Raw genomic sequence first — 16965 nt, forward strand, 5'->3', positions numbered from 1 at the left:
AACGGACAGGCCACGCAGCCAGTGTGTCGCTGGCCTTATTCAAGCGGGAATGAGAACCGTTTCGCAGGGTTCCCAGGTGTGCAAAAAAAAAGAAAAACGAATATTCGAATGTCAAATTTTCAAATCGAATACCAACCCACCGAACGAATATTCGAATATTCGGGTCCGTTCCCTATTTATTAATTTTTTAATCTAATGGGAAAAAAGCCTTCTGAAAAGTAGCTTGTGGCTTAGCCTGCCTTCAGTCAAGAATGAAGATAAACGCGTTGCTCTCATTGAACATCTTTTATTGTTTCACGTGCTCATTTTTTCACAAATGTCAAAAATTTCCTTGCCTGGGATTTGCGCACAATTGCAGTGTCTCAATAACAACCATCAACATAACAGAGAAGAACATGGTAATTGCAAGCCTTGCACATCAGCAAATAGTTCTAATGACAAATAAAAGCGACAGGCCTCAGTTTTATTTTATATTACGAGTATCTGGCCCTTACAGTGTCTGCGGAGAAAAATTCTGGCCCTTGGACAAATATAGTTGATGACCCCTGATATACTGTATACTAGGGTGACCATATTTTGATTACTGAAAACCAGGACACTCGCCTGGCAATGAGATACTCAAATGATACTCGAAGTTTACTCAAAGATTCCTTGTTAATTTCAATACATTTAAAGTATGCCCCCTCTGTATAGATAGAAAATAGTTATATTAGGGCCAGGACAGGACTTGAAAACTGGACATGTCCTGGGAAAACAGGACGTTTGGTCAACCTGCTGTATACCGTGCTTGACATTCACTTTTTTGCTCACCAGCCACTGTGACTAATAGTTTTCCAAAGTTGCTAGCCACTCAGCATTTTCATTGGCCACAATTTTGACATTGACACAATGAGGGAAAGCCATATAGATATCTTAAATCTTACCTCATCACTTGGCAGCCGGTATATTAGGCTGCTCTCACTTTTAAAGGTCCTGTTCTTCGTGATCCCATTTTTCAAACTTTAGTTAGTGTGTAATGTTGCTGTTAGAGCATAAATAATACCTGTAAAATTATAAAGCTCAAAGTTCAATGCCAAGCGAGATATTTTATTTAACAGAAGTTCCCTTTCAAAGCCTACAGCGAACGGCCGGTTTGGACTACATCCCTGTTCTCCCTGCTTTAATGACGTCAGTAGAACAGTTTGTTGACTAACCCACCGCCCACAAGAATATGCAAAAAAGGGGGCGTGGTCTTGTTGCTCTCCCACGCGGAGAAGAGGAAGTGTTGCGTTTGTAGAGTGTGTTTGTCGCCATGTCGTCGAGACGCTGTTATTTTCGCATGCATCTCATATTGACGCATGCATCTCCCCGTTATGGTAAGAGGCGTGACCTTTCCGGGCAACGTGCGCTAAGCTGCTGTCGAATCACAACACCGCTGGCACAATCAGAACTCGTTACGTATTTCTGAAGGAGGGACTTCATAGAACAAGGAAATCATCAAGACGTTTTTAGGACAGTGAAAACAGCGGTATACAGATAAGTAAATTGTGTGAAAAATACTGTGTTTTTTTACACGCAAAACATTAACACATGTTATATTGCACACTGTAAACACAATCAAAGCTTCAAAAACACAGGAAAAAACGGGACCTTTAAGACCTGACGCACAGGCTCACTTCGGGTGTGAGCACAAAATCTGGGAATGAGTAAAATTATGCGCAATCCCACGCCAAAATTCAAGCCCTGTAACACCAACAATATTCGGCCGTATCAAAATAAACGAATGAGGGGAGGTGGGTTTGTGTGTCAGCTCGCCATCTGAGAGCTGAGAGATTGTATCTATTCTGCGGAAAATTAGTATTGGAAGTGTTTCAGATATTTCAGTATCAATATGCATCTCAAAATCTATATTTTTGACAACACTACATTGAACTTTGTTGATCTTTTCATATGCCTTTTTAAAAGACTACAATTGAAAATGTATATTATATAAAATTCAACCCGACAAAGTGGCTAGTAGGAGCGACTGCATTACACGCCACTGCTGAAATCCATCTACATTTGGCGGGTTGACAGGTGTTGATGTCAAGCCCTGACTGTATATATAAAACAAATGTTATAGATTGAAAATGACTTTTTTGAAAGGCTTTCCAGAAAAATTACTGGCTATAAGAACTCTTTTTTTCTTGGTTTTCACAGGGCAAAAAAGAGCTGCAGGTGTCTCTGTTTCAGACGTTAGTTCTGCTTATGTTTAATGAAGGGGAGGAGTTCTCTCTGGAGGACATTAAACTGGCTACAGGCATTGGTATGGATAATTGTGACAAGCAAACTTTGTCTTGTAAAAAAGTGTAATTGTGCAATTTATTCCTGCTGTTAAGAGACACCATTCCATTTAATGTCAATCTTTATGCCATCTTAACTACATCTCACAGCCTTTTACAAACTTTCAAAGTGTTTAACAAATTGGAACCTCAATAAATAAAAATACTCAATATAAATAATGCATTTGCAGAGGACAGTGAGCTGAGGCGGACTCTGCAGTCACTGGCCTGTGGGAAGGCTCGTGTCCTTACCAAACTCCCAAAGAGTAAAGACGTGGAAGATGGAGACAAGTTCTCATGTAATGATGATTTCAAACATAAACTCTTCCGGATTAAAATCAACCAGATCCAGATGAAAGAAACGGTACTGTCCGGCACACCTGTCTTTTTATTGCTGTTGTGTGAAAGGTATTGGGTGCTTGGTCTTATCCTTGTTTGCTGTACTTCATAGGTGGAGGAGCAAGCCAGCACTACAGAGAGAGTATTCCAAGATCGTCAGTACCAAATCGATGCTGCCATTGTTCGAATCATGAAGATGAGGAAAACTCTCAGCCATAATCTTCTGGTGTCTGAGGTGTACAACCAACTTAAATTCCCAGTCAAGGTGAGGTCACAGTTCAAAATGTTTTGCTTACACAGTTAATCGAGAAGTTTCACTTCTGTTTGTGATAAACTGCTCCCAATATAAACTCCAAGTGGGCAGCCAGGCAAAACAAGAATACTCCAACAATCACCAAGTCGTATACACATTGTAAATAAGTTGTATTGTGCAATGTAGACAGTTTTATGCATTATAATTTTCAATTGCATGTTGCACATTGTCTTTTTTTTTTTTTTTTCTTGCTGTGAAGAGCAAGAAGAAAAAAAGACAGATAATGTGCAACATGCAATTGCACATTATCTGTTAAGAGGGGCCAGTGTGTATTAAAGGGATAGTTCACCCAAAAATAAAATTTTTATGTTTATCTGCTTACCCCCAGAGCATCCAAGATGTAGGTGTCTTTGTTTCTTCAGTAGAACACAAATGAAGATTTTTAACTCCAACCGTTGCAGTGAGATAGTCGTGTAATGCATGTTAATGGGGATATTTTAAAGTATGAGAGCAATGAGAGTACAAACACATAGACATATGAATCCTTATTAAACCATGCGGCTCGTGAACTCTGCGAGAAACCGAACGGTATTTGTTATTTTTTTACCTCTTATCAGACGAATGTCATCTAGTATTCCACGCGCCATAACTTCCGGCGAATAAGGTCAAAATACTGGCGCGATCAAAGAGATATATATATATATATATATATATATATATATATATATATATATATATATATATATATATATATATATATATATATATATATACACATATACATATACACATATACATATACATATACATATACATATACATATACATATACATATATATATATATATATATATATATATATATATATATATATATATATATACACATATACATATACACATATACATATACATATACATATACATATACATATACATATACATATATATATATATATATATATATATATATATATATATATATATATATATATATACATATACATATACGTAGATGCCTCATTCGATCGATCCGTGCAGGCACTAATGAGGAATCTTATGTATATATCTATGATCACGCCTGTATTTTGCATGTATTTTGACCTTATTCACTGGAAGTGTTGGCGTGGGGACGGCTGATGTAGAGCCATAGGAATTTTTTTTATATTTTTTTAAATATGAATATTTTTCTTGCACAAACGCATAGATTCACTTCAGAAGGCCTTTATTAACACCCCGGAGCCACGTGGAGCACGTTATTTGACGGACAGATGCATTTTTTATGGACTTCAAAACAGAGCAACTGTTACTGCTATTATAATGCTTGGATTAGCCAGAACAGTTTTAATAAAACTGAGTAAATCATGGGCTAATTTTCATTTTTGGGTGAACTATCCCTTTTATGTTTATACACTACCATTCAGAAGGTTGGGTCAGTAAGATTGTTTTTTTTTCTTTTTTTTCTTTCAAACGTTCTATTTTAAAAGGATAAGAATCTAAGAACTAAGGATTTTTTAATCCTAAAAAAAGTCCACAAGCAGCAGAAACAATGTTTTAAACATTGATAATATTTTAAAAAAATACTTCTTGAGAAAATCAGCATATTAGAATGATTGAAGGAATTTCTGAAGGAACATGTGCCACTGAAGACTGAAGTAATGGCTGATTTGCCATCACAAAATGTATTCAAATAGGTGTACATTATCATTTTAAAATAAGTTATTTTAAATTGTAATAACATTTTACAATATTCTTGTTTTTACTTTATTTTTGATCAAATATTTGCAGCCTTGGTGAGCAAAAGAGATTTTTCAAAACCAAACAATCTTATCTACCCACAACTTTTGAATGGTAGTGTATAAAAAAAGCAATCAAGTGCTACATAAAGAGTTTTCATCTTGTTGTGGAATGTGTAGCCTACATAACGTATATGACATGCAATTTAACGTGAATTCTATTTAGAATAAATAATCATGATCACAGTCAAGGGAAATGATTAACAATTATTATTATTATTTGTCCGAATCATTTAGATAGGACATATGGACACATGCCACTGCCTCTAAATCTTGCTTCATCTTTTTGCAGCCTGCTGATCTGAAGAAGAGGATAGAGTCACTTATTGACAGGGACTACATGGAAAGGGATAAGGAGAATCCCAATCAATACAACTATGTGGCTTAGAGATGGAGAGAGAATAAGAGGGGTAGATGAGGGATGGTAGAAATGACAGGAGGAGGATGTTCTCAGTGACGTTGTTTACTTCCCTTAGCACATGGAACCCCTTGTTCCAGTTTTTGTTCACTTTACCATCTTCACCACAGTGACCAACAACTGAATCCGTTTTCTCTTCATGGCTTTGACAGGGTAGGGTGTTTTATTTCCCTCAGATTGGAATGTCCAATAAAAATGCTTTAAAGAATTGGACAATGCTTCAAAGAATTGGACTATCCCGTGCTTAAAAAGAAAAGTTATTTATTTTCAGACTCTGTTCCATGGCTGTTTGTCTGTTTTTTTGTTTTGTTTTTTCGTTCATTGTTAACCCATGAAAATATCATTAGCCTTACCTGTGCAAAGAAAACAACCAGAACCAGATTGATTGAATTTGACCCATTTTTTTCAGTCGATGTTGTATTGGGTACCGGTGTATGAACATTGAAAACAGGTTTTCTCTTTGCCAATGTTTGATAAATTTGTACAATGAAAAGAAGGTTCAGCTGATTGGTCACAAGCGATTTATGTTCTGTGAATGTGATTTATTGATAAATAGAACAATTGAGGCTGATTGGAAATTTCACAGTATGTGCCAAGATCAGATAAAACCAAGCACTTGTTTTGTTTGTAGGAATGTTAACGCTGCTAAACACTAACTTGTACATCTTCCTTCTTTTTTTCCCTCCCTGCTTACACCTTCTCACATTTTCCTCCTCTTGTTTATTTTGTATATACATTTTACACACAACTTTGATGTTTGACACTCTTGACTACATTGCAACTGCATTATTTCTCTGGAAACTCCGAACAAGCACAGCAGCACCATTTTATCATCCTAGTGTTTCCAAGTTAATATATCCCTTAAGTTCTGGATTAGGCCTGTTTACTGAGAACCTCTGTGTGGCATCACTGGATATGTCTGTGGAAATTTTGGCAGTGGTGTTTTGAGAAATCATACTAAAGTGGACAGTCGTCCAGTGTCTGGAAAAAAGTATGCTTGTTTTTATTGCCTCAGAATAAACAACTGTTTCCATGATCTTGTCCCTCTGATTAGTGATTCTGATCATTCCTAAAAATACTGGATGATAAATATTTCATTCTAAATAATGGGGATAAATGAACCAAAGAAGGATCAGATATCAAAAAATGCCGGTCTTTCATTATTTTCATTAAAAATACAGTCAACAAAATGTTTTTGTTTTTTTTTTAACATAAGAGAAAACCATTGTGGGTTTTTTTTTCATGCACTGGTCAATTTTGAGATTTTGCTTCTATATAACATCATCTTTTCAAACGCATCTTTAAAACTACTGGGAAGAAAACATCCAAAATACACATTTAAATGTGCTAATTTTATACTATCTGTTTGTGCCTGTGGAGGTCATATAGCATATAGTACTTGTATAATTGATCTGGTTTACATTTTATACCTATTCCTGTTTTTTTCTGTTTTTATATTTTCTGATTTATGGAGTGACAAAAAGAGATATCCAGAACCCCGTCTTTAAAAACCTTTAAATCTGTCAAAAAAAAAAATCAAACATTTATTTTGAACCTGCCTTTATCCAATGTTCATATTTCTGTTCTGGAAATTAATGAAAATTAGTGTACATCTATATTTAATTAGATAATGCATATTTTGCTTATTAAAAATAACATTTCCGAAAACAACGCATATACAGAACAATTAATGTGCTGAGATCAGTTTATACTTACTTTGAATTGATCCTTAACGAGATCACTAAAGTCTAACATGCATTTCAAAGTACATAGAAAAAATACTGTTATTATATTTTGTCACGCTGTCCGTCCCTTGCAGTAAAATGTGTACCACTGTCGTAAATGAAACAGGAATCACCTGCGGTTAACGTGAAGCGTGGAGTTACTTCATTAAACCATCATACACTGAATATTTAGTTTATATTTTTTAGTTCTAAAAGATCACGCAGATAAGAGGACAAGAGTGACCGATTACGACTCGCAAGGATGTTTAAAAAGTAAGCTTGAGCCGTTGTCAACCTTATAAATAGTAGCTAACGCAACTTAGCATTGTTACAGTGATTGAGTGTTTCATTAGCTCAATAGCGTTACCATCTTCGTAGAGGTAAAATATATATGTATGTATCGCATGTATACGCTTACCAGTTTAATATGGTATTGTAACTTAATATGTGCCCTTAATTCTGTTGCCGAGACAGTAACCTGTTTAGCTACACTGCTAACTTGCTCTGTCACAGCTCACTTTAATGGTTCATTAGTAATGATCCATTTGTATTCCTGTTTTCACACTAAGCTTTTGATAAGATACTTCTCATATTAAAAACTTGAAAAGATGGTAAGCAACCTGCATAAAGTATGTTTACATTAAGTGATGGATGTGAGGTGTTTAACATTCAAGGAACCACACTATATAATTCAATCATATACCATTTGAGGGTAATTATTTTATATCAGGACTCTATACTAGACTGATTCTGCATTATTAGACATTATATTTGCTGAATATTTTCTTTCTCTTTGTCTTCACAGATTTGATGAAAAGGAAAATGTTTCAAACTGTATTCAGTTGAAGACATCTGTAATTAAGGGTATAAAGAATCAGCTGTTAGATCAGTTTCCCAACATCGATGATTGGCTCAACCAGATAATGCCCAAAAAGGACCCAGTCAAAATTGTGAGATGGTAAGAGTTTCACAATATATGCGACAACTGTAATGCAGTACTAAAGGATTAACCGATTGTGATATTTTGTTTATGTTTCCAGTCATGAGCATATTGAAATTCTTACGGTAAATGGAGAGCTGCTCTTCTTCAGACAGAGAGAGGGGCCATTCTATCCCACCCTCAGACTTCTACACAAATGTAAGATGGAGTTAATTTTAGCAGTAAGATGCTTTCTCTGCAGAAAAGATTTTCTCGGGTGACAGAAGATGACAGAAAACTTTATATTACACAACTTAAACTTACAATTCAACTTGGCCAGACTAATGCCTGATACTCGTGTGTCTGTTCTCCAGATCCATTCATCCTGCCACACCAACAAGTAGATAAAGGAGCCATCAAATTTGTTCTGAGTGGAGCCAATATCATGTGTCCAGGCCTTACATCACCAGGAGCCAAACTCTACTCTGCTGACACAGACAAAGTAGTTGTATCCTTTCAACTGTTGTATTCATTAAATATTTTTCTGCAGTTATAAATCTTTTTAATTTATTGGAAAGGAGTAGTTCACTTAAATAAAAATCTGTCTCTTCACGCAGCTCTTTTGTAAATTCCAAAAGACACAAAAAGCGATTAATCAATAATCATCACACACAGGAATCGTATGACTTCTGAAGTCTTATGAGCTACTTTTATGGTATATTTTTCCTTTTGAAATGTTTTATGTAAAATGTGTGTAAAACTTTTAAGTAATTTTGTTATGTGGTGTCTTTTTGAGTCCTTTTTAGATTTCTATTTGAGCTTAATTCAGTATTGGCTTTCATAATTAAAGTACTTCAACTTGAACTTATTTATTTTAGGTAGTTTCCCAGGCAACATTTTGTTTTTCAACAAATATAGATTTATATTTCAGTTAATGAAAACAACAACACTACTGCAAATATTCATTTTTGAGTAAACTATTCATGTAATAGATTTGATTGATGTGTGTTGCATAGCACAGGTTGTTGTCCTTAAGTATTTGTTTTCAGGCCATAATGGCAGAAGGGAAGCAGCATGCAATCTGTGTGGGAGTCATGAAGATGTCTGCAGATGACATGTGAGTGTTTTATGCTTTTTCATTCTGAATCCCCATTTGATTTTATAATGCAAAACCTCACATGTCTACAAAAACATAATGCATTTATTTTTTTAATTATCCTCACAGATTCTAAAATTTTGAAATTTTTAGTTCCTCTATCTTCTAGACTAGATCAGTGTTTCTCAACCGGTGGGTTGAAACACGAAAAGGGGGTCACAAGACCATTTTAAGTGGGTTTGTTTCAATAGCCAACTTAATTCTAACCCCCAGTTTCACAGACGAGGGTTAAAACTAGTCCCAGACTGAAATGCATGTTTGAGCTGTTTTAAATGAAAGCAACTTGCACTGATACATCTTAAAATATGTCACTGCAATTGTTTGGTCTCAAGATGCACAGCAGTAATGTTTTTTTTTTTCTAAGGCACGTTTATAAAACCTACTTAAATGTCTCCATACCAAAATCCCAGATGGCCATACAGTGATTCGTCTTTTATACATTTTTTAAAATATTGCTGTCTTGGACCCTAGTGTACACCACAATTTTTTAAATGCTTAGCTCAAGTGAAACAAGTAGATGCTTGGACCCGGAAACAGCATTGCTTACATCACGACTTAATGAGTGGATTTAATAGCCTTACCTTATAATACGGTTTATTCATCAGTGTTAGTGATATTCTTTGAATTTATGTGGATGCTAAAGTGAGATGGTACAGTGTCAACCATTTTTGAGAAATAAATTTGCTTGGTTCAAATGATTAAAACTTAAGGGGTTGTGGCTTAATGTTGGTCCTATGGCCAAACCAGTTGAGAACCACTGCTCTAGATTACAGCATGTATATATATAAAAAAAAAACAATACATGAAATTAATATAAAAGTCGGCATCAGTTTAAACTGATGACTCTATGGTTTATTGGCTATGGAAATCTAAATGATTAATTTGCATTTCATTTGAGAATGTTTTTTCTTGTCTCACTTCACTGAACAGAGAGAAAGTAAACAAGGGAATTGGAATCGAGAACGTTCACTATCTGAATGATGGACTGTGGCACATGAAGACGTATAAGTAATGACAGATATGAGGATGTGGTGGAATCGTTTGGACCCCTTATCACCAGGCTGCTACTGTTTACATGAATGGACTCAACTGTCTACCATGCCGAAAGCTTTGAAAACGACCGCATTTTAATGCACAAATAAAACCCGCATTCAAGTCATTCCAAACTGAAATGGTCTGTTGTTACAATGAGTTGAGTGTCATGGAAACTTAAAACCTATTTAAAGAATATTTGTAAGTATACTTCTCTCTCTCTCGAAAAAAAAGTATGATTCAAGGCCTATTTCTGATTTTATAGTTTTTAACCTATATTGAACCCCTTTTTGTACTAAAGGCTGAAAACACATCTAATCCTTGCTAAATCACATGAGGGTTTAATGTATCTTTTAAATATACAAATTTGTCTGTTGCTCTACATCCACATCATATTTATGAAAATTTAAACCACAAAAGCTGATTGTTTACGTCCGGATAAGTTTACTCCGAAGTGGGAGGGGTTTGACTGCTACTACTGAAAGTGTGAATACAAACGGCTTGACAAGACCCCATCTCAGCATGCTATTGAATTGAAAGCCTTTAAACCTAGATACATCTGAAAGGAAAATCAAATCCAGTTAATTGAATTTGGAGACAAAAATTTAAACAATATCTCACTTTTCTAAAGAAAATTAAAAAAGGCAACTTAAAGTCCTCTTCAACTGAAGAACGGTGAATGTGAGTGAATGTACGCTACGCAACATTGGTTTATAATGCGAAGGGAAAATACATGAGAGTACTGCTGTTCTCCATCACTGCTCGCCTGTCCAATTTCTGAGCAGGTCAAAGGTGCCAGTGTGGTTCTTAAGGTTCCTCTGCCATAGCCTTTTATCAGAATCATATATATATATATTTTTTAGTAAAGTATAAGAAACAGAGCAGTTATGGGTGATTAATAAAGCAACAGTGGTGGTTCTGCGATGTCCTGAAACTAAATATTGTGTACAAAAAAAGAAATGGGTCACTGTTTAATTAGAGGGCATTAATTATAGGAATCATAGCAGGATGACTATATAGGAATGGCCAAATGTCAAAATTGAGATAGTAACTGGCAAAAAAATGCAATCAAAGTCAGGTGTTGTTCAAAAATACAAATGTCCAACTCCTAAACTAAATTATATAATTTCACCTAAATTGGCACGCTTGTGTATGAGGGCACTGTCACTCGCAGTTCAACACTGCGGGAGGATTCAATAGAGATGTGACAACTGTTTATTGGGAGAACAATTAAGAGTAGCCTAGTAGCAGTGGGTCAGATGAATAGAGGTGCCTGGGAAATCACACATGGCAGCGCAGGGATGCAAATGGGCAACCCAATCTTCCATGAGACGACCAGGAAGACAGACACTGGAGGGATCCAGACACAGCCAGGACCAGGACATGAACTCCAAACGATCTGACAAACACAAGGGGAATGCCAAGAGCATTAAATAGGAGAGCTGATCAGCACACACACACACACACACACACGGAGAGAGAATTGAGTCGGTGAATTCATGAACCGTGACAGGCACAGAAAAATAACAAAAGCGACTCCGTCACTTGGTGGCGCTATAATTAAACAAAACATGAAATTGGCTCTATGCTGCTCGATGTATTTATCTGGGTTTTTTCTACCTTTTTGCTTAAAATTGTCTCCAAATGTCATTTTTGCAGCTGGTCTGCTGCCAGCTTCCTTGTTTGCTTATGTTGTGCTTGGCCCTCGATAATTGCTGCTTGCAGCTATTTATTTATTTCCGTGAGATCCATTTATAATATTTATTTAAAGTTTTTCATTACCATTTTTTTAGTCCTGCTGCTCTTACACAAGAGCTGTTTGAAAAATTCCAATCTAGTTTTTAACTGTTCCATCCTTTAATAAGATATTTTTTTTAGGGGTCACCAATTCTTGCACTATTAGCTAAAATGTTCCTAAAGTATATGTTCCTTTAAAATTCCTCTCCTGAAATTTGGAAGACACTGTATACAGTATTATATAATATATATTCATAATATATTCCCTGTGTCTGAAAAGGCCTGGATTTTTAAATCTCTCATTTTAACTTTGGATAAGACAAAGCACTTTGAATATAATACAAAGCAGTATTAAATCAAAAAGTCACAAAGTGCAATATGTCTGTTATTTCTGAATTATGAATCAAAGTAAGATCATGCAGTATTACAGGCATTGTTTCCCACAATATCTGTAGCCTCAGTTTTTTTTTTTTTTAATAAGATATCTGAATATTAATGCATGACTTCTAACAATATGATTCTCAGGTGCTAAAGATCAAAGGTGATAGAGGAGGTGTTTGGTCCGAAGGCTGCACAGTTCAGCATCGTTCACTAGATGAGATTATCTTAATTGTAACATCCATAGAAGATTTTGTGAAGGAAAGTAACTGTGCACAACTTAAGAGGCTAATCAAATTCTGTGAAAACAGATAGCTATCTGGTTTTTAATAACAAAAAAACAAGACAGAACTCAAGTTACTCAACTTGTAAAAATGATAGAGATGATTGCCTCTAACAAAGCCCAGTATTTTACAAACAGTATCAAACAAAACCTGAAGGCGACCATTAAAACTGGGTAGAGGAATTTAAGAAATAAAATGCCAAACATTAGACCTGGTACCATGATAGTTGAACAAACTCAGGGTTACATGACATTTTTTGAGTTGGCAAATCCAAACCAATCCAATCAGGCTTTGGTACCATGACCATCAACTTGACAGCTTAAATGTCAGGAAACACGATTCCTGGCTGGCAATCAATATCCATGGATCACTGTATCTTTGGTAAGTTGTAAAGAACACTTATATTGAGTCCAACTTTTGGTTTAAACTGATAATAGTTTGTTTCACTTGCGTTTTCGCAGTTTCCCCTATCTAGTCTAGTTACGCAACAGGCTCTTTTGCCACTGAAGTCCGGCTGAGGTGGGCATGTTCTGACAGGAAAGTGCCGTCAGTGAATACCCTCTTTTAGTTTCCCTGCCTGTTTGTCTTTGTGGTCACTGAGTGATTTAGTATTCTGTTCAGGTGTGTCTAGTTAATTAGCCCCCTTTGTTTGTGTATTTAACACAATCACCATCAACGAGAGTGCGGGGAAACCAGCGTGGCAGCCACCAGTCAGACGAGAGACATTCCTGAGTCCGTTTCAGTGTGTGAAATTCCTGAGTCCGTTCCAGTGAGTGAAATTCCTGAGTCCGTTCCAGTGAGTGAAATCCTTGAGTCTGTTACAGAGGAATTTGTTTCAGGGCTCCCTGCATTGCCGATACCTCCCTGGCTGCCTGAGATGCCGGAGTCTCCCTAGCTCCTGTACTGCCAGTAACGCCCTGTTAATTAGATCTGTCATCCTTTGTTTCCCTGCCTGTTATTCTCTATGGTCACTGACTGATTTAGCATTCTGTTCAGGTGTGGCTAGTTAATGAGCCCATTTGTTTGCTGTGTATTTAAGACCTGTGTTCAGTCCTGTTTAGATGTCTGTTATTGTTAATATTTACTGCTTTTTCACACTTTCAAGTTATTGAATGTATTATTATTTTGTTATTAAGACTGCTGCACTTAGATCCTCTTTCATCTCTGCTGCAACCAGTATGTGACAGCCGTAAATTTAAAAGCAATTTCTAACAGTATAATAGGCCTATAGGTGTACAGAGGTTTGAATATGTCAGCTCACATGTAGTCATTTTTAAAGCTTTATTTATTCTAAAGCGTATATTACATATTTATATACATTTAAACTAACTGTGTAATAATTGTTTAACTAAAATTGCTCATGCAAATAGAAAAAACACCAGCAAATAAAGAAAACATTATCAGTTTGACAACACATGTGCTGCAAATACTTACAACGCACAATCATGATGTTAAAATAAACAAAGTCACCTTTCAGGTCATCAACCAATGATGAGTAGACAGACATTGAACAATAAGCCTGTCCCACTTCCAGCCAGGTTCGTCACTTGCTGGGATCCCCTTGAAACATTTTAGTTGTGATCTGTGCTATTTGCAAGCGCGTTTCTGTATTTGGTTGCATTGTGAACTTTTGCAGCACATGTGTTGTCAAACTGATGAAGATGTATTCTGAATTTGCTGGTGTTTTTTATTTGCATGCATTTTCTTCAGTTTTTCCAGCACATTGAGCTCCCTCGGTCACTGTAGAGAAGATATTAAAAAGATCTTTTGATTTTATAAAGATCAACCAAGACATAAAGAGAGAAAATAAAATAATGAAAATTAGCATAGAGAATCAAGAGAGAATGGGAGGGTGAAGAAAAAAAGAGATAAGTGAACGAGTGAAAGAGGAAAGAGAAACACTAGGTAAAAATGTAACATAATGCTGATTAGCCAAAAGTTGTTTGAAACAATCTAATTTTCATTAAAGCGATCCCAGCTGAGGAATAGGGTCTTATCTAGATAAACGATTGGTCATAAAAAAAATAAGAATATACTTTTTAACCTAAATTATTCATCTTGCGCAGCTCTGCGATGTGCTAGGAATGACGTAATCACGTAGGAAAGGTCACGCTAGACGTAGGCAGAAGTACCGCCCCTGTGTTTACAAAGCGCTCGTGTGAAGACTAATACAAACGGCTTTTACCAAAAACACTCAATTTTCAACTTCAAATTGTCCGATATCGTTGTTTTACCTTTTTTTTTTTTGCTAAAGGGCGTTTGTATTAGTCTTCACACGAGCGCTTTGTAAACACAAGGGCGGTACTTCTGCCTATGTCTAGCATTACCTTTCCTACTAGTGATGCAAAGTCCGATTCATTTCCGCGAACCGGTTCTCTCCGGACAGTTCGTCACAATAAACCGGTTCAAAAAGCTGATTCATAGGTTCCTGACGTCATCGTGCAATGATGTCACTATGCATTTCTTTTATGTTTTTTTTATGAATTTCCCAGTGATGTTATATCAAGGAAACATTCAAATAAAGTAATCTGTGTCAATGCATATTGAAACAATCAAATAAAGTTATTTGCGGGAGTGCATTTTTTGTGTTCAATATTTACAAAATTATATAATTAGAATGTACAACATAAATCCATTTTACAAACCGTGCTTTTGTCTTACCCTGAATCATTATGGTACTTAAGTGTTTATATTAGGACTATTTCAGACCGGTCTGGTAGGAACTGCTGCGGAGGAGCACAGTCCCTGCGTGACATAGACATAAACAGAGAGAAGTAGCTCCGGCTGCAATGTTCTTCCGCAAGACGCATGCAGTTCTGTTTATTAACCGCTAGAGCACAAAAAGTTACGGACTGCAGCTTTAAGTTAATGGTGTTTGTGGTTACAGTTTCATTCGTGGATCCTTTATGTTGGATAGGACAGACCAATATTGAGTGGCCGAGAAAATTATAAATTTCGCTTAACAATTTAAAGGGCACCTATTATGCCCCTTTTTACAAGATGTCATATTGGGCTTGGGTGTCCCCAAAATGTGTCTGTGAAGTTTCAGCACAAAATACCCCACAGATAATTTATTATAACGTGTAGAAAATGTCATTTTGAGGCCTGTCTATAAAAAGCGATGTTTTGTTGTGTACCGCTTTAAATGTAAATGAGCTGCATATCCCCGCCCAGTCTTTAGAAGAGGGCGTAGCATATACATCTCTCCTGTGCATGGCAGATTGCATTCAGGTCTCACAGGGCGGGTCTATGTTAAAGTGGCAGTGTCAGTCAAACCTTGCGGGCGGGCCTTTGCAGTGTGATGTCACACTGCAGAGAATCTGAGAACAGCTTGTTCTGAAACACTGCTTATGATTTTTGGGGATTAAAAAAAAAATACTGGGTGGATTTTTATCGTTATAGGGTGGTTGTAAAACCACCTACAGTAAAATGTATTTACATCTCTCGACAGAAAGGTTTTTGCAGGTTAATAAAATGTTATTTAATGACAGTAGTCCTAAGCATATTATTTAAGCAAACTTCGACAGCTGGTTGAACCGGCTCGTTCGGTTCCTTTTGAGTCCTTGGTAATCATCTGCAAACTTCGACAGATGTTTGAACCGTCTCATTCGGTTCTTTTTTAGTTGGACTTACTACTTCGGCTTTTGCGTCTTATGTAATCAACCCGGAACTAAAGTTTGATTCAGTTCGATTAATGAACCGGCTCAACTGGTTACTTGCTGAGAACCTGTAAAGAACGATTCGTTCAAGAACCGAACATCACTATTTCCTACGCGATTACGTCATCCTTAGCACCTCGGAAAGAAGATATTTTGAAGAATATTTGTAACAAAGCAGATAGAGCAACCGTTGACTACCATAGTAGGGAAAAAAATACTATGGTAGTCAATGGTTGCTCTACCTGCTTGGTTACAAACATTCTTCAAAATATCTTATTTTGTGTAAAGCAGATCAAAGAAACTCATACAGGTTTGGAACAACTTGAGGGCGAGTAAATTATGACAGAATTTTCATTTTTGGGTGAACTATCCCTTTAAAAAGTAAATTCATTTTTTTGGGGTTGAAAATGACAGATCGTTTCGCTAGGTAAGAGCCTATTCCTCAGCTGGGATTGCGCAGTACCATTTGATTTGGACCTTCAGCATTTTGGTTGCAATTGAAAACCATTACATGATGAAAAATCCTGGAATGTTTTCTTCCGAAAACTTAAATTTCTATTCGACTGAAGAAAGAAAGACATGAACATCTTGGATGAGATGGGGGTGAGTAAATTGTCAGGAAATTTTCATTTTGGGGTGAACTAATCCTTTAACATCAAACCCTCCCCAACCAAGAAGCAATTTCTGTAATGGGACAGCTCTTAACAATGTATAAATGACTACAAAACATAATTTTCATGATTATATACGAGATGATCCTAACCTACCAATGCCAATGGTGTTGTAATCTTTTGTAAATCAAATATCCATGTAATGAAGAGGATTTAATAGAGGAGTATATCAATTTATTCACTGCACTGCTGATAGCACTCCATTTGTAAACTGTACTATTACTTAAAGCAGGTGAGAACGAGCACCCTGATGTTTACTAAGCAAAAAGTATCGAAGAACAATTAAAAAAGATCACAAAC

General features: G+C 36.2%; 2 protein-coding genes across 4 annotated transcripts in view; both read left to right on the forward strand.

The window, feature by feature from the left end:
- The window catches only part of cul4b (cullin 4B), a 17577-nt gene extending 11436 nt beyond the window's left edge, over positions 1-6141 (forward strand). For all 3 annotated transcript variants that reach the window (XM_079839189.1, XM_079839190.1, XM_079839191.1), the window contains 4 exons: positions 2179-2284; positions 2492-2664; positions 2752-2904; positions 4980-6141. In XM_079839189.1, the coding sequence (XP_079695315.1) occupies positions 2179-2284; positions 2492-2664; positions 2752-2904; positions 4980-5075 (528 nt within the window). In that variant the 3' untranslated portion in view covers positions 5076-6141. The remainder of the gene's footprint in view (positions 1-2178; positions 2285-2491; positions 2665-2751; positions 2905-4979) is intronic.
- A 779-nt stretch (positions 6142-6920) lies between these two features.
- mcts1 (MCTS1 re-initiation and release factor) lies at positions 6921-10317 on the forward strand. The gene is made up of 6 exons (XM_079838685.1): positions 6921-7102; positions 7635-7787; positions 7870-7967; positions 8123-8256; positions 8798-8865; positions 9835-10317. The coding sequence occupies exons 1-6, from the start codon at positions 7092-7094 to the stop codon at positions 9914-9916; spliced, it is 546 nt and encodes a 181-aa protein (XP_079694811.1). The 5' UTR covers positions 6921-7091; the 3' UTR covers positions 9917-10317.
- The last annotated feature ends 6648 nt before the right edge of the window (positions 10318-16965 follow it).

The sequence above is a fragment of the Gobio gobio genome, assembly GCF_949357685.1.
Source record: "Gobio gobio genome assembly, chromosome: 16".
Lineage (NCBI taxonomy): Eukaryota > Metazoa > Chordata > Actinopteri > Cypriniformes > Gobionidae > Gobio > Gobio gobio.

Coding starts and splice junctions, on each gene's coding strand:
- mcts1 (XM_079838685.1), top strand. Junction 7,968..8,122: donor CCTCAGACTTCTACACAAAT/GTAAGATGGAGT, acceptor TCTGTTCTCCAG/ATCCATTCATCCTGCCACAC. Junction 8,866..9,834: donor AAGATGTCTGCAGATGACAT/GTGAGTGTTTTA, acceptor TTCACTGAACAG/AGAGAAAGTAAACAAGGGAA.